This window comes from Solenopsis invicta, chromosome 3 (genome assembly GCF_016802725.1).
Source record: "Solenopsis invicta isolate M01_SB chromosome 3, UNIL_Sinv_3.0, whole genome shotgun sequence".
Lineage (NCBI taxonomy): Eukaryota > Metazoa > Arthropoda > Insecta > Hymenoptera > Formicidae > Solenopsis > Solenopsis invicta.
In genome coordinates, this window is record NC_052666.1 from 15096278 (window position 1) to 15114496 (window position 18219).

The 18219-nt window shown below is 34.1% G+C and overlaps 2 protein-coding genes across 2 annotated transcripts in view; one reads left to right on the top strand and one right to left on the bottom strand.

The window, feature by feature from the left end:
• The window catches only part of LOC105197115 (WD repeat-containing protein 61), a 22576-nt gene extending 13827 nt beyond the window's left edge, over positions 1-8749 (top strand). Inside the window, exons 6-8 of the mRNA XM_026140429.2 lie at positions 5275-5368; positions 8353-8524; positions 8610-8749. Of these exons, the coding sequence (XP_025996214.1) occupies positions 5275-5368; positions 8353-8524; positions 8610-8711 (368 nt within the window). The 3' untranslated portion in view covers positions 8712-8749. The remainder of the gene's footprint in view (positions 1-5274; positions 5369-8352; positions 8525-8609) is intronic.
• LOC105197114 overlaps positions 8534-18219 on the bottom strand; it is a 51546-nt gene continuing 41860 nt past the window's right edge. The window contains exon 10 of the mRNA XM_039447615.1: positions 8534-15942. Coding sequence (XP_039303549.1) covers positions 11725-15942 — 4218 coding nt within the window. The 3' untranslated portion in view covers positions 8534-11724. The remainder of the gene's footprint in view (positions 15943-18219) is intronic.

Genomic DNA, 18219 nt, shown 5'->3' on the forward strand with positions numbered 1-18219 from the left:
CGCACGCACTTAAAACCAACTTCATCTCCATTATTGGATCTACCATTTTGAATTTTTTCAAGTGTTCACATGACTTTCGATAGTTTGTTTGCAATTACATATGTGTGCAAAGCAATTTTTCTACGTTGAATACAATTTTGAAATGGTCGGTGATCCGCTTGACAAAGAGTGCCCTAATTATTAATATTAAAATTTAATGTAACCATAATTATCTTATTAATTCAAAGTTATGTTTCAACTATTCGATTTAATTCGATTTGATTTGATTTTGCTGATTCGGTTCGATTCAGATTCGAACAAAGAAATAAAATTCTATTCTATTTGGTGTTAAGGGGATGCTAAAGCTAAGGCCGAACTTCTTTGATATCGGTAATACAGATTTTTTTTCACGACAGTCAAGCGGCACGTTCTTGAAGCGTGCGAAGCGAAGGAAATAGCTCTAAGACCAAGCGAGAAGTCAGCTAGCTCTTTGTCTAGTGCACTCGTGAATATATCTGTTCTTGCTTTTCGATTTTAACGTCATCTAAAGATCTTAGGTCATTTATTGTTGACACAAATACTGCTCTGTTTACCATAGCTCATTTTCGGTAATCTAAACGTATACGTATAAAGTTAATCAGGGAACATCTTTTTGGTTAGATATTCATAATTTCACACGATCACCATTATTTGTTAGTGTTTTCCAAACAGCGTAAACGACTTATTTTGTATGTATAAACCACAACTTTTATATTAAGATAAAGTTGATCTCAAGATGATAGCTGTACGTGTGAATTTTTAATGTTTTATTCGATTTTCTTGTAAAATGTAGTACCATTTATTTCTTTTTTACGCGTATTTCAATTCTATAAAAGGATTTTACGATTCTGCCAATTTGAACATTTGCACTAATTTGATAATATTGGTAATTCGTACTACTTTAGCATCTTCTTAAAATATCTTTGATTTTTAATATACAGGGTGCACCAGTAAAATCCGGACAAATCCATTGTGAGTTTTCAGAATCACTTATTTTAATAAAAAATAATCGTATGAAAAATATTTTTATGTTTGGGTTAAGGCATACCTAAAAAACAATCTTATTCTATATAACCCCCTTCTACTTCGATAACCGCTTCAATTTTGGGCCGGAAACGCACGCATGCCTTTGTCAAAAATTCCTTCACCATACTCGCGAACGATGCCTCAATAGTGGTTTTCAGCGATGCAACGTTAGGATGTCGAGTCTTGTTGGAGTGTTCCTTAAACACGCTGCACACGAAATAATCCAGCGGATAAAGTCCGAGCTATTAGCGGGCCAAAATTCCTTACTCCGACACATGCTCATGTTTTCGAAGACCCGATTCTGCACTAAATGGCCGTCTAAGAACCTTCTTCGGACTTTTTGGAAGCCGTATAGCGATGAATAATATCGTCGATTTCGGGTAATCGGAGAACTTTATTATTTCGGATATGGTACGCTTAGCGCGAAGATTTTTAACAAGCACGGCTCTCCGGTTATATTCTGGACACTGCTTAACTAGCTCGGCCATGACAAAGTTATGTTTTTGTTCCCAATGGATAAGGTTTACTTGAATGTTATTTGGTTGCCGGCTCACAAGTTATTATATGGCGAAAATTTTAATTTGAAAATTGTGCGGATTCTACTGGTGCACCCTGTATATAGCATTGTTGAGGAAAGTTTTTAGAAAGATTTCAATCTTTCACATTTTATATACAATACTTTTGAAAGGATTCTGCAAAATGTCATATGAAATTTTATAACAAAAAATTTTGTTTGTAAAATCTTATGATATAAAATGTTGCTATAGAAATGTTTCTAAAATATATATTTCAAATTGGTTTTTTAAAATTTAAACATTTTTAAATTGGAAAATTTGTTGCTTTTGCCAATTGGATGAGCAAAAAGGAAAATGTTACAAAAAAAACCTGTTTTTACTGTGGTCGGGAAAAATTAAACAAGCATTATTTCTTACAATTTTGAGGTGAGGAATCCGATTGTTCTAGTTGACCATTAAAAACACCGATCCGGAAAATTTACATATTTTCTGATTTGGAAGACTTTCTACTTTGAGAAGCTGTAACTTTGGTTCAAATCAATATTTTTCAATCATTTTTTTTTCCAAATGAAAGTTCAGAATTTCAGATGTCACTGCAAAATTAGCATTGCCGAAAAATGATTTATCGTGAAGTTATAAAGAAAAAACCATTAAACGAAAATGAAAAATTGTTCAAAAATCCTTTTTCTTTAAAAAAAATTCTATCTTTGCACCAAAACATTTTTAAAGATTTTACAATATGGCATTTTAAAGCTAAAGAGTCATACTTTCAAAAAAATTATTATTGTCGTTCCTATTAAAAAGTATAATTATACAGGGTGGCCATAAAGTTTCGGGACGATAAAATATCTCGAAAACTAAACATTTTAGAAAAAAATGTTTCCGACAAAAGTTGTAGGGTTTCAAAAGATCTATTTACTGATATAATTAGTTTGATCTTGGATGGAATCGCCAAGGTCAGATCGAAATCACATTAACTTTTTTAAATAGAACACTCTATTTTTTATTTCAGAATCTAATAGCTAGTGTCAAGATCTTTCCAAAACAATACAAGAAAGTTTATTTTTGTCTGAGTACTTTTTAAGTTATAAGGCTTGAAAACTATAGTGTACTGTAACTTTTAAGCGTCACAACTCGACAAGTATTTAACAAAAATAAACTTTCTTGTAGTGTTTTAGAAAAGTCTCGAAATAAGTTACAAGAATATGCAATAAAAAATATAGAATGTTAGGAAAGTACCGATACCCTTTAATTAGGGAACTACCGATACTCTAACATTATATCTTTTATTGCATATTCTTGTAACTTATTACGAGACTTTTCTAAAACACTACAAAAAAGTTTATTTTTGTTAAATACTTGCCGAGTTGTGACGCTTGAAAGTTACAGTACACTATAGTTTTCAAGCCTCATAACTGGGAAAGTACTCAACGAAAATAAACTTTCTTGTATTATTTTGGAAAGATCTTGATACTAGCTATTAGATTCTGAAATAAAAAATAGGGTGTTTTATTTAAAAAAGTTAATGTGATTTCGATCTGACCTTGGCGATTCCATCCAAGATCAAACTAATTATATCAGTAAATAGATCTTTTGAAACCCTACAACTTTTGTCTAAACCATTTTTTCCTAAAATGCTTAGTTTTCGAGATATTTTACCGTCCCAGAACTTTATGGCCACCCTGTATAACAAGGCAAATAGGAGTACTTTTGGTTAACTCAAAGTTTTTAAAGTTGAAAATTGATGTGTTTCATGTTATATTTTGGACTCTGTGCAGAAGCCTTTCTCACAGCACTATATAATAGTCTAACTTTAGAGTATATACGAGTAACATACGCGAACGGACCTGTTCAAATGTAAACTATTAGGCCCGTCATTCAACAATAATTAACAAAAAAGATTTTAGTATTGATTATAAATTAGTGTGATAAGATCATTCCGAAACGGTACACGCACCGGCAGAAATGGTGTCTCTCCGCGCTGACGTTCGGCTGCTGCGCACACGCGAGCTACGCGAGGCGCGCACGTACGTGTTTCGAGGCAGTGCGGCGGAGGTCGGGGTGCCGGCAGAAAGTAGTGGGGGGCGTTTCGATACCGCATCTCCCTCGCTCGATGCTGGATCGAGAGAGAAGAATTGAGGCGCTTAAGAAACTGCCAGAAATGGTATTCCTTGCGCCTATACGGGCGGTATACGGTATACGGGATACCGCGGTTGGTCACGCGCTGTTGTAATTTTTAATTGCATAAAGAAATTTACTCGGATACGAAGATTTGTTTGAAAAATAATGTAAATAGAATTACGATTTTTAATAATAAATTAAAATTATGTCATTACGGCAATACAGCACTTACACGAAGAGAAAAATTTTCTTCATCTAAGCAAATTATGTCTGTTTAAGATCATAAATTCTTCCAAGAAGATTTTATATTGTTGCTTATATATGAAACAATAAATTGTTGAGTTGACATTAATTTTTTTCTGTACAGTAATAAATTAAAATTACGTCATCACGGCAATATATTTTAGCTTCAATTGGTGAGACTATTACTTTACGTAAAGACATAATTTTAATTAATTAATGAATGTAAATCTTTTTAATTACTTATTAAAATAATCTGTATTAGAAAATAATTTTAATTTGATTAATTTATAGATGTGTTAACGTTATCGGACAAGCTAGTTTACTTTGTAATTCAGGTAAAACAATACTCGGAGAAGTGACAGACTTCTCCATATTTTGACGTTGCAAATTACTGTACGAAATTAAAAAAAAAAATCAGAATCAGACATTCATTCGGGTCTTCTTTCAGAGTATTGTTTTACCTCAATTACAAAGTAAACTGGCTTGTCCGATAATGTTAACATATCTATAAATTAATCAAATTAAAATTATTTTCTAATACAGATTATTTTAATAAGTAATTAAAGAGATTTACATTCATTAATTAATTAAAATTATGTCTTTATGTAAAGTAATAGTCTCACAAATTGAAGCTAAAATATATTGCCGTGATGACATAATTTTAATTTATTACTGCACAGAAAAAAATTAATGTCAACTCAACAATTTATTGTTTCATATATAAACAACGATATAAAATCTTCTTGGAAGAATTTATGATCTCAAACAGACATAATTTGCTTAGATGAAAATTTTTCTTTTCGTGTAAGTGCTGTATTGCCATGATGACATAATTTTAATTTATTATTAAAAATCGTAATTCTATTTACATTATTTTTCAAACGAATCTTCGTATCTGAGTAAATTTCTTTATGCAATTAAAAATTACAACAGCGCGCGACTAACCACGGTATCCCGTATACCGCCCGTATAGGCGCAAGGCAGCGCAAGGGATACCATTTCTGGCAGTTTCTTGAGCGCTTCGATTCGTGTCTTCTCTCTCGATCCAGCATCGAGCAAGAAAGATGCGGTATCGAAACGCCCCCCACTACTTTCTGCCGGCACCCCGACCTCCGCCGCGCTGCCTCGAAACACACTCGCGTAGCTTGCGTGTGTGCAGCAGCCGAGCGTCAGCGCGGAGAGACACCATTTCTGCCGGTGCGTGTACGTAGCGACGTAAAGCATCTGCTACTAACAATAAGCCGCTAATCCTGATGTTTTTATTTCTTTTAATAAGTATAAAATATTATTTTATTTAGCGAGTCTTCCTTGTAAGATATAAAAATTTTCTATTATCAAATATGTATTATAGGTCACGCGATGCCAATCAGATCTTTATGTTTTTCTCCTGACTCTCAGTTGCTTCTTACAGCATCTGATGATGGACATATGAAACTATACGATGTGTAAGTAAATTAAAGGTTGTAAATACACGTCACCAGGGTTGGGTAGTAACTAATTAAAATGTTAAATAATAAAATTAAAAGTAAATAATTTTTAATTTAGTTAATTTCAAATAAACTATTTTCTGTAACGTCAAATGTTTAAAATCCATGAATTTATTAACTTTTTTTCTGTTAAATATTGACTTATGTGAAAGGAAAAATTGTAAAAAAAAGAAAATACATTCCCGTTAAAAAAAAAAACATTTTTTTTTCGTTTTAAAAAATAATGTGAGAAGGGCTCAAATACAAAAATTGAAAGAGTATAAACGAGCTCGACAGCTGCGCTGGGTGTTGAACGCAATAATCAAAACAAGTAGATAAATTCGTGTATACGTTTCGACCTTTAATAATACGGTCTTCTTCAGTACAAACAAGTATCAATTCTGTGGAAAGTCCGTAGAACAATAACATCTATTGACTGTCAGTTATAGATTAACAAAAGAAAATCAAGACCTCTCAGAAACGTTCCGTAACACATGTTTCGGAAACTTAGGCATGGTGAACTGTAAATTCTGAAAAACTGTCTTACAAATAGTCATGTCACGGTTTAAAATAACACAGAAAATAGTATGTCGTATCATGTCTGTTTAAAGACAATTGGGTCTTTACGACTGGGGACAGTCGTCTTTAAACAGACATGATACAATAGTCTTATACTATTTTCTGTGTTATTTCAAACCGTGACATGATTATTTGTAAGACACAGTTTTTCGGAATCTATAGTTCACCATGCCTAAGTTTCCGAAACATGTGCCATGGCACGTTTGTAAGAGGTCTCGATTTTCTTTTGTTAACCTATAACTGACAGTCAATGGATGTTATTGTTCTACAGACTTTCCACAGAATTGATACTTGTTTATACTGAAGAAAACTGTATTATTAAAGGTCGAAACGTATACACAAATTTACCTACTTGTTTTAACTATTGTGTTCAACAGCCAGCGCGGCTCTCGAGCTCGTTTACACTCTTGAATTTTTTTTCATTTTAGATAAAGTTATTTCTTTGTTGCCTCATATAAATTTAATTTACAAATAAAGTATTAAATTTATTTTCTCATCATATTGTAATTATTTTGCTATTTAGTGTAATCTAATTTTAAAAATAATTTAATGTAATAATACTTTCCAAAGTGTTAATTTTTAATCTAACATAGGGGGTATTCTTGCTTTTACTTCAATGTTTGTATTTTTTTCCTTTATTGATTTTTTGAAAAAAGTTATCTACAAATTTATGGGCATGTTAAAGAAATCAGCTTACTGTTGCCATTCAAGATGCATAAATTATCTGAAACAAAAAAGTAAAAGAAATTCTTAGTCTATACAAATGTAGTTCGCTCCAATAACAAAATTACAAAAATAAATTTTGCAAAAACTAAAATTTTGAAAAAATAAATTGATCTTTTCACTTTTTTTTTTAGATTTTCTTGTCGGATGAATATCGAAAAATTATAATTCTTATTTTGATTGTAAGTCAGACGAAAAAGAAACATGTTATAAATATTTCCTAAAAATTTTGAGTCAATTAGATTAAAATTAAATCAGTATCGTGGAAACAGTTTTGAAAGATGTTATTTTGAGAAAAAGCATAAAAAATTTTGGAAACAGTTTATACGTGAATAAAAACATGTCTTTTACCTTTAATCTTTTCTCTTAAATTATACAAATGTAAAAAAAATAGATTTTTTTGAAACTCAAAAACGTGAATGTTCTCTTATGTTAAACTTAACGCAACTTTTAACCAACAAGGGGAAGACACAGTTGAATTGTTATAAACTTTATCTTCTTTCATATATAAATCTACATCGAAAAATAATCCGTGTCCGAGTATTTTGTCCAATGAATACATCTTGTAAAGAGTATTTTTTTTAATCAAAATTCTTAAATTTTTTGTTTTTGATATAAAGTTAACAAGGCTTGAGTTACATTTGTCCCTATACTTTAGGGAGAAATCTGAAAGCGGCCATCTCAGACTTTTTCATAGAACCGTCAAAATCTTTGTATACTACCACCAATACATTTTTAAAATTGTGGGGGCAAAAATTATATCCCCATCACATGGTTTTAGTATTGATTTAAACTATTTTTATCAGCAATGTTATAAAATAGATATGCTATGTAGTATCAATTTCGAGAATGGATATATTGGCGGTAGTGTGCGGAGATTTTGATAGTCCCACGAAAAAGACCAAGATGGCCGCTCTTTCTGCTTTAAGGCTCCTGACTTTTCGCGCGACTATATTGAAGTCATGAAAAAGAAAGGAAAAAGTGAATGAAGCGATTGGAGTGCCTAGCCAGAGTTCCAGCAACGAAGCTTTAAATTAAAACCTGGTACTGTGGCTCGACAAGAGAAATCCATAGGCTTAATAGAAGAAGAAGGAGGTCATAAGCGAGAAATAACACGTAAAAGTTTCAGCCGTGGCATTTATAAATAAAGAGAATTTGGATAAAACAGAATAATGAGATCGCTTTAAAACACTTAAAAACGGATCTCGATTATCTTTTTTTCCATCTAACATTTAATAAATAGTTATAATAAACATGTAAAGTGAAGCCTATTCGGACAGGAAAACACACGGACAGCTGTTGAAATGAGTGAAAAATATGTTATGTATAAAATTCAAAGAAACTTTACTTGCGGCCCATTTTTGATAAATATGAGATAATTCACATTTTCGCAATGAAACACATAATGAGTTGACATACAAGGCCAAATTTCATCGTTAACATATCACGTTTCACGCTATTGTAACTTTTTCTGCGATATTACATCGCCACCATTAACGCGTTTTCAACGAGTTTTCAACTTAGAAGTCAAGAGCCTTAATCATGAAAAAGGATTTTTAAATCTATAAATACAAATAGAAAAAAAATCGTGTTTAATCGGTAAAACAAGATAACTGTAGCATTCTCTTAATTCAATCTTTTTTTTTTTTTTTTTATTTCAGTAAAGATGCAAATTTAGCGGGAACAATGTCGGGTCATGCTTCTTGGGTACTTGGCGTGGCCTTCTCACCAGACGGACAGCAATTTGCATCGAGCAGCTCTGACCATACGGTCAAGATCTGGGAACTAGCGCAGAGACAGTGTCTGCATACATTTCGTGAACATAAGGATCAAGTGTGTCTCTTAAATTTAAAGTAATTTTCAGTTTTATTCATTGTAGTTTTTTAAGATTTTAATAGATGCAATTTTTTAATAATAGGTATGGTCGGTCAAGTATAATCCACAGCGAAATAACATAATTGCGTCAGTATCCGAGGATAAGTCTATTAATTTATTTGAATGTCCTACTTATGATAAATAATTGCGCACAAAGAATCAATAAAAATTTTTTATCTGCTACACCTTTTATTCCGTTTATTAATTGTTAACAACCAATGATTCCTTTCAAGTTTAGATTATGAGAAAGACGGGGCAGAGGAAATATTCTTAGCTATATAAATTTTATTGTACTGCAAATAATAATATACAACCATATAAATATCTGAAAAATTGAAAAAATATAAGAAAATATGTAATGCAATATGTAATAAGTTATTATTATTCTTAAAACTTAGAGCGGAGTTAAAATGGCGTGAAAAAGAAATTATAAACATATCTGTGATGTACAGACTAACATTTTTTAAGGAACAACACATAAAGATACCCTGATATGATTCCAAGTTAGCGGAGTTAAATCTAATTAACTTGAACTGGAACAGGGTAAAATTCACAAAAGGCTTTTCGATTAAATTAAAATTGAAGTAAATATATTAAATTTAACACGTAACTCAGTAAGTTCGTAGGATGACATATACATGGCGCCACTATTGACAAATCCATATGATTTTTAGGAAGTATAAACCTTCAAACGTTACGTGCCAAAATTTCATGACAATCTGACGTTTAGTTCACAACTTACAGTGGTTTTAGTGACGCTACTTTTGTAATTTTCAAAACAATGGAAAAATCTGAATTTTGTGTGTTGATAAAGCATTGCATTTTAATGGGAAGTATTTGTCAAGTATTTGTCAAGCCATTGCTTTGCTTGAACGGTATTTTTTCCCATTAAAAAGCAATGCTTTATCAACACACAAAATTCAGATTTTTCCATTGTTTTAAAAATTACAAAAGTAGCAGCACTAAAACCACTGTAAATTGTAAACTAAACGTCAGATTGTCATGAAATTTTGGCACGTAACGTTTGAAGGTTTGCACTTCCTAAAAATCATATGGATTTATCAATAGTAGAGCCATGTATAACATGCTACAAACTTTTTGAGTTACGTGTTATGTTCATCTTTCAAATAATCTTCCGACGAGAATTGGATGACGATATAGTTTCCACGCAAAAGAAAAGTTGATATGAAATAATCTATACATAAAGAATATAAGAAAAGAGTAACGATATAAAATTAAAAATAAAATTAAAATTAAAAAAACTTGCAATATATTGAAGTTTTCAATGAAAGACAGAATATTAAATAATAATTACATATATAACATTTCGATCTCAGATCTATGTGATTTCATTGATCCGTACACCTCTTTAGTAATATATTTATTTCTAAAGAAGATCGATATTAATGTAACAGAACGAGTGTTAATAACACATAATGTTCGGCAATAGATGATAGAAAATTTAAAGGATATTTCTCGATAATAAGATGAAAATAAAGAATATAACAAAATTACAATTAAGGCTTTTTTTATAAATATTTAAATATTTATATAAAATGTGTTTAAAGCAGCAATAAACATTTATAATTAAAAAACAAAGCCTTAATCGCAATTTTGTTAATCTTATTTTTTTATTTTATAATCTAGAATTATTCTTTGATTTTTTTCACCTATTACCAAACATCCTATATATGTAACATGTGATGAAAATAGACGATACACGACTTGTAGACTAGAAACTCAAAATAATACAAAATTGCCGTTATTGTATACCATTTTTTTTGTAAATTACTTAGACCGCACTACGTTCATGGTCAATACAAATGGTACTTCCTCGTTACAATTTTTGATCGAAGGCGTTTACTCCAGATCTTTATCGCCTTACTTATCAGTCTTCAAAAAGTAAATAGACTTTGCATCCGTTTACAAGAGATGGTATTAATCCGTTAACATGAAGGAAATGAAACACTAAGCCTCGTCCTTCTTTCTCTGATTTTTCATCCTCGAATACGCAGATTTATCACTAACAATGTATCATCAGCACGTCGTGCTACACATCGTAGGTTTAAATACATGCTATTAAAACTTTCTACATCCTTCACTTTCATGTACCGATATACATACAGGGTGAATTTTAATGGTTATCCCCACGTTTTATTATAAGAGGTGACTCATCGAATGCACTCTTAAAATTTAATAAACGTTTATTTATAGTAAATTTTATGAATGCAGTCGGTAAGTTATCTCTTATGGTAAAACGTGGAAACAACCATTAAGACTCACCCTGTGTGTGTGTGTGTGTGTGTGTACACACGCACACACACACACACACACATACACATACAAAATTGAATAAATAACCAATCAGAATAATCGCTACATATTATGAATTTTCGAACTGGTTCTCTCTCTTCTTTCAACTTCGGAATTATTTTATATCGTCATGTATATATACAACAGATAAAGTGGACAAGAATGGTCTTGAGATTTTCTATTGATATTTCACATTTTATCATTATTGAAGAAGTTGGCATCGCGATGCGTACGAGATTACGGCTCATACGATACAGAGTACTATATAGTATGTATGTATGTGTGTAAATATATATATATATATATATATATATATATATATATAACATCTCATACTAACAACATTGAAACATTCCAGTAATTTTGTAAAAACAGGCAAGTTTTTAAATTCATCGATTAATCAATCGCATTATACAAATGTAGTTTTTACAGAATAAAGTTGCATTTGCACATAAATGTGATTGATCAATGATTTTAAAAAACACACCTAACATTGTAAAATTGCTGCAATATTACTAGAATATATTTTGTGCTGTATAAGGGATTATTATCATAACTATTCTACAGCACAGAATACAATATAACATTTTAGCAATATTGTAGCAACACTTCAGCAATATTGCAGAAACGTTGGAATGTTCTGTGCTGTATGAGTTTTATATTCTTGATAAAGTTGAAAGTACACACGGCACATGAGACAAGAAAATGATTAAAATAATCTATCTGTGTATCACATGTAACAAATATGTGCGGACAGAGTAAGCAAATATACACAATGACTAGCCAGGAACAAAGAGAAGGCGATTACAGAACTTATTCGCGCTTTGTTTGAGAGATTCGTCCCTCTACACTGTCGTTATCCGAGCGGATCCCGTAGTGATTTCCGCATGGCAATCCACTGCCTCGAACTTATCCTGATCCTCATCCGATTTAATTTTGGCCGCTTGCACCGTTGAAATGTTTGGTTTCGGATTGTAATTGTAGGGCGATATGATCGCTGAAGCTAACATTCGTACGCTGCCGCTGTCACTGTTTTCCGCCGCTGCCGTTGTTGGGTCTGCTACGCGAATAAAGGAACCGAGTCTGGATATTCTCTTGGTAGGGTCCGCGTCTGCCGCGAAATCGGTGCCTGATTGCTTCCTCATGGTCACCAGGATGTCACCCAATTGCTTGATTTCTCGTTTGTACGTCTCAGAGGATTTTACCGGGATCTTGCACGGCGTCTCATGGGCACTCATGCCCGTCAAATCGCACGAATTTCTATATTTGGGACCGCCAGGTCCAATCTGTGCACTTGAAACCGGTGGTTGGTTGAATTTGGATTTGGATGGCGACATCTTGTCGTCACTGTTGTCCTGACAAATTCCCTCGAACGTGGAACTGCGAAACAGTTTATATACCGGCGGATCGTTGACAACGTTGGTTGCGGCGTCCACCTCGGTAGCGCTATTAATAGGTCTTATCCATTGCCTGGTGTCCGGCTTCTCGAAACGCTGCTTATTCTTGCTTTCCTCGACCTTCTTCCAAAGATTCGCGATTTTGCTTGTTGCCTCTTTCGCCAATTTACGATTTTGCACGCCCATAGATGAATTAGAGTTGCTGTTAGATTGTTGTCCTAGTGGCTCGATCTTGTCATTTTGAAGCGCGTTACTGTTAAGGACTTTTGTTGGCACGCCTATTTTTCCAGATGACATTTTCTTCGCCATTAATAACCCTTTAGGCGAATGTATTTTTTCGGAGCTATTAACTAGCGTCACTTTTGGCTGATACTCATGATGCGCCTTCACAGAGATCTTGAATTTTCCTGCTGCCGGATATATTTTTGACGAAGCGCCTCTAACCGGCTTAGCGATTCTCGTTTTTATCGGAGAGGAGGATGCGGAATGCACTGTCGGGGCATTTTCCATCTCTGGCTCATCTTTTGTAAAAGTTCCTTGACGCTCTAACAGTTTGATTGGGACTTCCGATGGTCTGCTGTCATTCTGATTCGATGAGCAAGCCAGGGGTGTACTGTGTCTCTTTGTGGATTTTGTAAAGGTTAATGTAGATCCTTTTTGAGGCACGGAGGCCCTCTTGGATAGGGTTAAATTTCGCATCTTTTCCGTGTCTAAAGAAGGCGAAATCCTTTTGGGGCTCGTGTTAGACTTCGGAGAGTCTTTCGTGGTAACCATCGTACTATAGTTATTCTGCCGTAAGGTGGTCGCTCTAGTAGCTCTAACAATGGGAGAAGTGTTACTGCGACCTATTGGTATTCCGCTGATAGGATTTATTTGCTTTAAAGGTGAGGACTGCGGAGTCGGCTTTCGCGTTATCGGATTAGAATAGAGCGCTTTTCTTCGTCCTCGAATAGCCTTCGGGCTCTCCGATTCGGATTTATCCGTCCCATTAGAATCCACACTTGGATCTCGACCCGGTACTCCCGGTTTGATTATCCGTGGTCTTTTTGTCTCTTTGGGTTCCTGTGTTTCATCAGCGCAATTGGACTTCTCATCGCTGTCTGAATCAACTAAATCGACTGGATTCGCCAAACTCAGATAAGCGATTTCTACGTGCTCACCTTCCAATTCCTCATTGTCAACGTTTGCCATAGGAGTCTGGGTATCATTAACATATTGTGTATTTATCAGTTTCTTTGAAAGTCCATTCACGAAACGCATTTTTATATTGCGATCTGACTCGGGATCATTCGACGTTAAAATAACGGTTTCACATCGCAAAGTGTTATCTCCAGTCGAATCAATAGCTCTACCTGACTCATTTAAAGTCTTCAACATGGTGATGGTATTCTGTTCTAGCATGCTCTGAATCTTTCTCTGCGAGCTTGATCCTTGCCTCTCTTCTGTCATGTCGATACTCGAAGCAGGATTGCATTCAATCTCCTTGAACACGGTCTCTGAAGCGTCCAGTATCCTCGTGCGATACCTTTCCTTGTTTTCCTGCGAATTCCCATGTTTCCTCCTCAATGCTTTGCATACCGGCAACCTGGTGAACGTAGGGATCGAGGATTTGACAGGAGACGTGGTTTTCTCTTTCTCAACAGCATTTTCAACAGTCATCTTATGCGGTGCTTCCTCCTTAATTTGAGCTGCGTTCAAATCCGAAAAGGGATTCTCCAGCACTTGCGTTTGGAATCTTGCTCTATTTTCTTGTCTACGTTGCTTCGGCGTTAGTTTCGAAAAGGAAGAACATTTTCCGCGTGGAATTCGGTTACTTACGTCATTGACATTGCTGTCTTGCCTCCGGCGTTCCTCCTTTTCCTTCTTAACGATCTCTGCGGCAATGGTATATGTTTTGTATCTCTCTTTCGCTAAGTTTCGCTTTTGCTTCGGAGTCAGATAGTTTCTCGAATGCGACCGCCTTTTTGGCGTTGATTCCGCCGAACTACTAACACAATACTCGGACGAAATCGGCGTGGTTGCCTCATCGGTATCATTGTCCATCTCGTCAATCACCTCTGCCACGATCGAATGTATCGCCTCGGTATGGAGCTCCATGTCTGTGCACAGAGTGTCACTACACATAGTGTCGGGAGTTGCCTCCATCGTGGACTCGTCCATCTCAGTCACCTCATTGAACAAGGATGGTGGGTTAATATTCTCCAGACATTCGCTCAGGCTGTTGCTCGCGCTGTTTTGCATGCCCTCAACGTAACGCATACACGTCATGGACAGCACGTTGGCAACCGGTTTCAGCATTTCGAACACTGCCAAGTCGTTACCGGTCAAACTATGCGAATCGTGCTCTTTTGAATCCGCAATTTCCGACGTGATACTAGCCACACTCAGCATGCTGTTTTCCATGTCACCCACATCCGGTAGTTCATCCATCATCGATGGTGGCTTAACATTCTCCAAATGCGAGTTGGTACATTCATTCAGTAAATTTTCCAAGCTAGTCGTGTGGTTCTGACCTTGGCCGAGCGCTCGCTTGGCCACCATACCGACCGGTAGGGACTTCTTCCGCACGTTACGAAGATCGTTGGCACTTCTCATTGGTGGTAGCGACGTGGAATGACACCTGTCCCTATTAACGAACGTTTCGGTGTTGTCAGCGGTATCAGTGTAACTCGTAGTCAATGAAAGTAAACTTCCCATCGAGGACGGCGGTTTGATCGCCTCGAGATCGATAGACGTCAGACTTGTTGTTTCGAGCTCATTGTGATTGTTCGACTCTGCATCCACCGCCTCCGCTAGCTTGATAGCCTCACGTTGGATTATCTTCGACTCTGACATGTTGGTTTGCTCGTTATTCTCCGATATAGTGGTACGCTGATCATCCAGTGCGTCGCTGTTGAACGAAGCGATCAATGGCGCACTTATGCTGATACTGGGGAAGGAAACGTCATTGGGTGAATCCTCGTTCCATGTATCGCACGTCAGACTCTGCTTCATCACACCGGAGTCTCGTTCACGTATCGCTTCGGTTTGCTGAACCAGAGTTGCCGTTAATCGGTCTAACGAAGCAATCATAGCATCGGGATCTCTCTGCCGTCTATACGTTTCTTCTTTTATATGTTTCTCCGCGCTGTCGCGATGTAGAATGTCTGAGGTTCTCACAATTTCGAAGGTTGTTTCCAGTTTTCCGCTCATGTTACCGTCAATCTCGGTTTTATCATTATTTCTTCCTTTTATACAGTCTATTTGTTTGTTGTATAACTTCAGCTGCGATTTAATGTTATCTGCGTTACTTTGGTTGAAAATGATATTACCTTCGGATTTTATACCGGGTTGAATACACAGTTCTAAAAGTGTATGTTCGGACTGCTCGACAGAATCAATCGACTCGCTGCTCTCAAAATCTTTTAATTGCTTCATAGATGGTACATTTGCAAGTGGAACATCAGCTATTGCTTCATTGGAATCTTTTTGATCTGCGTCGCGTTCATTAGTTACGACAAAATCACTGGAAACGTTTTTATCTAAGGATGCATTAAATTTCTGTAGTATAGTTATTGTCTCTTCTGAGAAATTATTGCTGAGATTATTTTTATTTGTTGTTTTCATGGTTGTAATGTTATTTGATTTTTTATTACATCTATATTCGCTATTTACGTTCGTCGTTACCTGTGAACAAAATATTATCTTGTAGGATATATATTTAAAATAAATATTGTATATATTCATCCCTGCTAAAAATGCCAGGTAAAATCGCACAGAAAAAAATTCTATGCGGAATGAGTCTGTTTTTGAAACAGTAATTTCGCATTTATCCTTATTCGAACTATTTTTTATACGTTTTTATAAGGAATTACTATCATTAATATAAGGTTTTTCGTGTATTTACATATGATTTCTGTGCAGTTGTATAAATATTTCTGTGTCAAGTAAATTACAAACGTTTTTACTCGGAATTTTACCTCAATTGTCTATTAGGTTTTATTTGGAATTACAAATTTCCTGTAATACGCAGAATTAATAAGAACTGTAACTTACGCGGGTTTAACAAGGAATTCGTTTCAATAACTGCATTCAACCGTGTAAACTTTTGAATGCAATACTCTAATGCGGTTTTTCTAAAACTATCTTTTCCTTATGCGTACTTGTGCAAATTTCTTATGTGATGCTACTTGTAACACGTGGATTGGAAAGTCGAAATTCTATGCGGTTCTATTACAAAATTCCCGCAAAATTGGATTTTATAAGAAATTGCGAATTTTAGCTGGTAAATAAAAAGTATTACGTGTAATAATTCAATATTAATAATTGAAATTTCGCTAAGCAGACTATGTCTACTGACTAAAAACTATACGTTTTTCACAAAAGGAACATTTGCTTTTTCATATAATAAATAATAAGTATAATAAATAAATTTATACTGAAATTAATTTCATCTTTGTTATTTGTTTCTTAGGTTTATTTCAGATAAAGAATAAAAGAATACGTATTTCTTTTCACATCATGCATTTTATGTATATTTACTTTATATATTCATATTATACATTTTAAAACACGAAAAGTAAACATTGAAACATCTGTATTATTTTTCTGTAATTTTCTCATTTTACTTATTAAAATAAATGTTAATATTAACTATATTATTATTAGATATTTCTTTTTATTCCCTCATTATCATAATAATAAATTTCATAAACATATAATAAAAATGCAGCGTTAACAGATACATCTAGGCTGTGTTCAGAAACATCAGAGATATTATCTTTGTTGTTTACCGAATATTAAATAAGGATTTTTGTATTATATTTTTGGAGAAAGCGTAAACCACTTATATTTTTTTTCACTGTGATATACGCATAAAATGAAGAAACAAGGATTTCCAGATAAAATCCAATAGAATTATATTAGCTTTAAAAATGTTTTTGAATCTCCTGAATAGTCACCGCCATATTGAAATCGTGACATCATAAGTGAGAAATCACACGTAAAAGTTTCTTACGTGCCATTTGTAAAACAAATTTAGATAAAATAATATCATTTAAATAAAATTGTAAAACTGGGCCTTAATTCTCCTTTCCTTTCCTAACAATCAGTTAATAGCGCGTGAAGTGAAGCTTATTCAGATAGGAAAACACGGACAGCTGTTAAAAGGAGTAAAAAAAGACATTTTTACGTATAAAATTTAAAGATAACTTTACTTGCGGCCCATCTTTACAAATTTTACAAATACGAGACAAGTCACATTTTCATAATGAAACATATAATAACGAAATGAAATGTAAGACAAAATTTCATTATATCACTTTTCATACTTATTAGTTCTAATTCTTTCTATGATACTACATACATCATCAACGCAGAGTTCTTGATTGACTACTCAGGAGCTTTAAAAATTATGGAATTCCACGTTATACGGAGTAGATTTTTATGTGGCTTTTCATGAAATTACTGATAAATTTGGACACAGATTTTATTATATTTTTGGAGAAAAATAAGTTAAACCGCTTATAATTTTTTCATTGTGATATCCGTATAGAATAAAGGAATAAAGATTTCCAAGTAAACCCCAATAGAATTATACTAGCTATAAGAATGTTCTTGAACTTGATTAAAATCATTACAAAATTCGCATCATACCGAACAGATTTTTACATGGTACTTAATGCGTATAGAAACCTGTAGCTTTCTGTGCTGGAATTGCTGATCAAGATAGATTCGCATAAATTTTGAGTTTACTAGAAATACGAATATATCCACATAAAAAGTTGAATGTGAAGTAACCGAAAATATGTAACAACTTTGTGAAAACCGCATAGAAACAGGTATAAGGTAGAAAACTAATTTGGCAAGAGGTGGCCTATGAGAATAGGCCTTGCAATTAGAATCTCTTATAACCGCAAGGAAAACGGTAGAAATTCTATACAGTTTTACCTGGCATTTTAGACA